We start from the raw sequence: 6,688 nt of genomic DNA, 5'->3' as shown, positions 1-6,688 counted from the left end.
GAATATCAGTTGAAAAATATAAAAAATACATAGCACAATTTTTTTTAAAAACAATTTAAGTTCGAATTTTAACAAAATTTATCAAACTTCAAAGTTGATCACATTTAAAATGTAATAATTATTTTGTAGTTAAAAATGTATAAAATGTTCAACTTTTATAGCTAATAATTGAAAATTTAAAACAAGGTTCCACGTAATTATAGTTTATATATAAATTACTTTATTCACAATAATATCATAAAATATACTTAGTAATATCATAGGCTGACTGACCGTTTTCGCTCAGAAACGTTTTCCTTATACAATGATATTTATCACTGAATTCAAATTTAACACCACCAGTACAGTGACCCACTTGTAACCTTCTGTACAGCAGAGCGACACCCACTTGCCCACCTTTTTTCTCCCCGACTAGGATATATTTTCTGATGTTTTTCGTGACTCAAAGAGTGTCCTTTCGAGGTGAATAACTTCTATTTTTCAAATTAGAACTTCTCTTTTTTACGTCATTTTATTTATGAATAATGTTCTTTAAACATTTTTTTTCAGAAATATAAATTATATTATTTAATATAAAATACAGTACTTACATTTTGTTATAGTTGGATAATTTTTTTGTATTGATAAACCAATAGTAATGACAAACATAATTATGTTCCATTACAACTTTACCCATTACTGTAGATATTAGACATAATATCCATAGTGCACAAAATAATATAACTTATAAACTAATACTAGTATTAGAACTAGTAGTTATTTCAAATACAGTTGACAATAACTATGAAACAATAAATTTACAATGCAAAACTGGTATATCCTAAAAATGTTTTGAATTTAATGTGTTAGTTATATATATATCTATAATTCTAAGGTAACTACTATCAATACAGGTAAATACGGTATATAGGTACGTACTTATTATGTTTATTGTAAATTAACAAATTTATGAACTGTTAAAAATTGTTACACATAAGATAAAATCTATTTATTTATAGATATTGATTTTCATTACAATTGGAATACATTATTTTAATAACACTATGGGTACCACAATCTCATTATAAATAGTTATGTTTGTTATATAGTCCACGAATCCATTGCATGTAATACTTAATATCTGTAAAAGCTGCGATTGAGTTATTTGTATTTGGATCCTTGATACTCACTATTCCGGTTAAATAATAAGAATCAGAGTGTAAACAGTTTTAGCCTGCACCGCTATCCCCTTTAAACACTCCTTGTCCTGAAACAAAACATATTTCATTTATAAAGCATACGGAATTTAATCATACCACTGTAATTGGGTATTAGGTAAAATATAGATTTACCTTATTTATTACAAATTATTGATTTCGATTACAATATTTATTAGAATAAATTATTTATATGGCATTACCAAAATCCTATTGTTCTTAATTATATTTGTTATACAGTTCACGAATCCATTGAATGTGACGCTTTACTTCTGTAAAAACAGCTATTGAATTATCTGTACTTATATCCTTAATACTGACTATCCCGGTCAAATAATAAGAATTCGAGTGTAAAAAGCATAAGCCTGCGCCGGCATCTCCAGCACCCACTCCTTGTCCTGAAACAATATAGGTATACTTTATTCATAATATAACGTCGCATTCTATAGACGGCCTTTAAAATTATAATTCATTATTCATATACTAAATACGTAGCACATGGCAAAACATCATAATATATTATGTAGTATACTGGATAATATTTATTATGTATATACATATGTTATACATATTCCTTACACGCACACGCACATATTATGCCATACATAAATAATACGCTATGTCACAACACCCTTTCGATCTTCGATCGGACGTTCTGCAAAACGACACAAATTCTCTAATAGTAGTACTTTCGTTACACAGTACAATATAAAATCCTAATCGCTTGTGATACCTTAACGTTATACTAATCGAAACACATCAACAAAGGAAGGGATTACATAAGAAAGAATCATCCTATATAAAAATCAGACAAAATCGACACACGAAACAGTCTCTCAGTAAAAATCCTCAAGAAAAATTATCCACTTCGAACGAAAGCGATCGATTAGTACAAATATATTTTGTATTTGTATACTAGTTGTAAAATAAAATTCATTAATTTAAATGTGGCTACTTTCAATATTCAGTGTTTAATAAATGTAAGTTAAGTTTGTTAAAAAAAAATCAATGATTTCATGGAATAAATGTTTAAATATTTTATTACCCGTTAAAGAACCAGCACAAAACTTATCATCAGTCACAAATTGTTCAAATCCGTTAGTATACATATTCCGGCAAGAACTATGGTCAATGTATGGTAAAGAAGCTTCTAATAAAATAGGACTTAAAATGCCTTTTTCAGTTTTTCCCCAACCAACAATCTGTAAAAGTATAAAAAAGTTTTAAATTGTACAATTATAATTATTATCGTATAAAATTACAATTTGTATTTTAAAATTTTGATTTTGATTCTATGCAAAGTGATTAATGTATTGATTTTACTATCATGTGTTTTTTTTTTTTATTGTCTAAACATAATTTGTTTTAGTATAATTAATACTTTGATTTCCAACTACAGCGCATTCTTACAGATAGGAAAGAGAATCTAGTTAGTACTTTTGAGAGGTCAATATGAAAAATTCACAATAATTTTCAAAATCGATTTGAAAACAAAAAGAAAGTTAAGGAAAAACCAGTATTTGACAAAATGCATTTAGTTTTTATATGTAACTAAAAAAATAATAACCACATATACTTTCAGTACTTTTCATCAGATTTTCATCTCTGTTTTCGCTCTGTCAAAATACTTCAGAATAAGGTACAATACAAGGTTTCCCATAAGTTATTTTTAATTAAATTTTTAAAAAAAATTATTGTTTTTCCGATTTTTTATGAGTGTCTAAAAAACAAAATTCGTCAGTCACTAAAATTTGCAAATTATTTTTAATTAGAAATTAAAAAAAAAATATAAATTTATATCTAAGAATTAAAATTTAATACAAAATTATAGTAAATATTCCTACCTATATTATACACGGTTACTCATAAATGGTTACAATGTTAAAAAAAAATTAAGATAAATGGGCATAGTCACTTTTAGAATTTAAAGTTTTAAATTTGGTATAATTCATCAAAATCTCGAAAATGTATAAATTATTTTGTAAATAAAATTTATAAAATGTTCAGTTTTTGTAGTTAAGGATTGAGAAATTAAAATTCGGTATATCATAAATAGTTCTACTGTCATCAAAAAAATCTTATAAAATAAAATACTTATTTTTTTTTTTTATCGTTATTTTAAGTACAAAATTGGACGAAATTAGATATTTAAACAAATACTGTAATGAACTCAGTAATTATTTTGTAATTTAAAAGTATTATTATAAAATAGGCTTACTGACAGACCATCTCCACTCATAATCATTCTTCGTATTCAATGATTTCAATGATGTTATATCATAGAATTTTAATTTAAACAATCCACCACAGTGTCTTATAAGTTATAAGTTATATTATAAGTTATAAACTACTGTACAACTGAGCGATTTTTACTTACCCACCTTTTTTAGTTATGTATTGTAATTAACTGTAATTTAATCACTAGTTAATTATTTAAATAATACTACAAACCAACCTTTCCTTGATCACCGTTGACAACATTGTATTTACTATTCCAATCGATACACGCAGGTGCCACACCATTACTAAAAGAAACTCTCTTTTGTAACAGAATAATAGCTATATCTTCAGCATGATATCCAGCAGGTCCATAATAACCTTTTTTCAGGTGAACCATATCCACCTGCACATTAATTGTTTTAATTTATATTATATAAATCAACCCAATTATTTTAATTATTTTTAGACTTGAATTATAAATGACGTACATTAATTATTTGAGTAAAGTCATTGTCAATAATTTCAAAATTTCTATCATATTTTCCAACAGCAATTTTGTATTGACCATCGTTTATTGATATGTTATTGGATAACATACCGTTTTTCCAAAAACAATGGGCCGCTGAAAATTATATTTATTTAATTTTTATTAATTTTTATATACATTATACATTGTGCAAAGATATTACCAGAAATTACTAAATTTGGAGAAATAATTGTTCCTCCACAAATCAAGTCATAATTTGGTTTATTTTTATTTATTCGATATATTCCTACATTCCAAGGTGCTGTCCCAATATTTGCTTCATAACCATTGTTAATCAGTAATTGGTTTTCGATATATACTCTACCACAATCTAAAATAAAATTTGAACACCAATATAGATGAAAATTATTCATGAAATATAACACCTAGCTTAGAAAAAAACATATAATAATTAAAGGTTCAAAAATGTTAATCAGACTTTAATACTGAAGACTTCAGACAACAATTTCATTTTGTTCATCTTTAATTTTAATTTTACTATTCAAAAAAATCATCTAGAAATGGTAATAGTTTAGTAAATTATTAAAATGTTTATAAATTAGAGACTCATATTGTTTATACGATAAAAATACAATTACTTGGATTGCATCTATATAGTTGTTTATTCCACGTCCCATTAGATTGACAAATTAATTCAAGCGGAGTCTCTTCTTGTCCATTTAGTGCTGTATATGCTATCTTACATGATGGTGTTGCTATCGTGCCGGGTATCAATACGTTTGAACAATTAGCATACTGACCATTATGAGCACATTTAATATCCAAACTATCCGATACTAGAGGTGGACACATTTTTTCACACAAAACACCGGTACCTAGATAATGAATTTGAATATACATATTATTGAATACGAAAAACAATGGATTGTGGTTTAATCCTACTAATATTATAAAGGCGAAAGTTTGTAAGTATGTTTGTTACTCTTTCACGTAAAAACTACTGAATGGATTTTAATGAAACTTTACAATAATATAGCTTATACATCAGAATAACACATAGGCTACAATTTATAAAGATATATTGTGTGAATTTTTTAATTTTAATTTTAATTTTATTTTAAAAAAAATGTGTAAATTGTATACCTATACCTTTTTAGTAAGAAATAGTCGCTAGCTGAAAATAAATAACATTCATACAATTATTATAATTATCTAGTTTAGCATATAATATATAAATTAATGTTTGTATGTAGATTAGACCTCTGGGAAGAATATAGACTTGTTTAAAATGGTTAATTTAGTTTTTTTTTTCCATCTGATTTTAGCACGGTTAGGTTAGGTTAGGATTTTGTATTAATAGATTATATTAATCCAATATAAGTGGAGTACGACAAACTTGGTATATCTTTGATACTTTAGAGTTAAATCATACACTTACGTACAAACAGCACGGGATCCGCGATCTACCGCAGGTAGATTGCCTACCTGATAATATACTGCTGCGAATCAAAATTTTTCTTCCGCGCAACGGAAAAGTTAAGATAAATTTTGAACACCATACACCAAATATTAAATAAGGAATTGAACAAAGTTTGAGTCATATAAAGTTGGTACATTTAAAGGCAACGAAGTGCACGGGATCAGCTAGTATTATACATATTTATTATAGTGAACTTATCAGCTTATTTGAATTTCATAATATTATATGTTTTGTTGTTTTTGTCAGTCAGTCAGTGTTGTCACTCGAAGAAATAAAGTTTTTATGTTCAAGTAATACCTATAGGTACCTAATTTTATCAAGTACCAGATTTTCTATTTTCACTTAAATTTTTTTTCCAATTTCCTAACAAATGAATAAATTTACACTTTTCCAAGTTAACAATTTAACAAGTTGACCTTTAATAATTAGTAACAAAGTAAAACTGTGATTTTTAAATGCGTAATTATATGTCACCTCTTTATGGTTAGCGTACAACTTTTTAAAAATGAATCTTTTGCAAATATAACACGATATTATTTTTCTTCCTGTCATTTATATTTTGTATAACAAAATAACATGAGTAACATTTATTAATTTTAAAAATTTCTGTCAAAATTACGTACCAAAAAATAAACATGAATATATTAACCAGGAATAATTATATGTCACATGCATGGCGAATGACAAGCTAATACGAAAGCAAGTATATTTTTTAAATTATATTAGTTTTATCAAACAAATGGCATTAAACACTAAACAATATTTTACTGTAAATTAACGAACATGAGCTATCATAAAATATACAAGAATATAATATTATAAACACTGAGAAATATTTGTAGAAAATTAATCATTAAGTTCATGAGGTAAAATGTAAGCGATGATAATACCAATACTCCTTTAAAACACTAGACTCATACAACTGACGGGTATTTTAAATTACTTTTGCAGAATGTTCGTATGAAGAAGTTGTTGATATTATTCACCCTCTACCTCACAGTTTTATTCGTTCATATTACGATCGACAAAATACTCACTACGTGTCTACGTATATAGATAGGTAGGTTTTGAAAATATGAGTGAGTTAGTAAACTTACATTAAAATTAAATTATCAAGGTCATGTTACTACGTCTTATATTGTACTACCACATAAAATGATTTTTCGATAAAATTAAACAAAAACCAGTTATGTACATCAGTTGATGTAGGTACAGACGTACAGTGTACGTCTTTACGTTATAAACAAATTATAATTTATTTATGTGGAAGTACTTATAAATAGACTTTTAAACATATATTGTCAT

The 6,688-nt window shown here is 26.2% G+C and overlaps 1 protein-coding gene across 2 annotated transcripts; it reads right to left on the bottom strand.

Moving 5' to 3' along the window:
* Positions 1-905: 905 nt before the first annotated feature.
* On the bottom strand, positions 906-6,302 carry LOC103310092 (limulus clotting factor C). Of its 2 annotated transcripts, none has more exons than XM_008187216.3 (8): positions 6,007-6,302; positions 4,542-4,778; positions 4,106-4,273; positions 3,905-4,038; positions 3,652-3,819; positions 2,242-2,398; positions 1,400-1,594; positions 906-1,246 (listed from the first exon to the last, which is right to left on the bottom strand). In XM_008187216.3, exons 1-7 carry the CDS (start codon positions 6,056-6,058, stop codon positions 1,416-1,418), a joined length of 1,095 nt encoding a protein of 364 aa, XP_008185438.1. In that variant the 5' UTR covers positions 6,059-6,302; the 3' UTR covers positions 906-1,246; positions 1,400-1,415. The 2 variants fall into 2 exon arrangements, with proteins under 2 accessions (XP_008185438.1, XP_016661871.1); XM_016806382.2 differs by lacking the exon at positions 6,007-6,302 and adding an exon at positions 5,053-5,074.
* Positions 6,303-6,688: the final 386 nt, after the last annotated feature.

The sequence above is a fragment of the Acyrthosiphon pisum genome, chromosome A1, assembly GCF_005508785.2.
Source record: "Acyrthosiphon pisum isolate AL4f chromosome A1, pea_aphid_22Mar2018_4r6ur, whole genome shotgun sequence".
In the NCBI taxonomy this organism is placed as follows: domain Eukaryota; kingdom Metazoa; phylum Arthropoda; class Insecta; order Hemiptera; family Aphididae; genus Acyrthosiphon; species Acyrthosiphon pisum.
The sequence above is the reverse complement of the archived record's forward strand: the minus strand, read 5'-3'. Positions and strand labels throughout refer to the sequence as shown.

Coding starts and splice junctions, on each gene's coding strand:
- LOC103310092 (XM_008187216.3), bottom strand. CDS start 6,058: ATGCATGTGACATATAATTATTCCTGGTTAATATATTCATGTTTATTT. Junction 4,274..4,541: donor ACTATATAGATGCAATCCAA/GTAATTGTATTT, acceptor ATTTTATTTTAG/ATTGTGGTAGAGTATATATC. Junction 1,595..2,241: donor TTGTGCTGGTTCTTTAACGG/GTAATAAAATAT, acceptor ATATTGTTTCAG/GACAAGGAGTGGGTGCTGGA.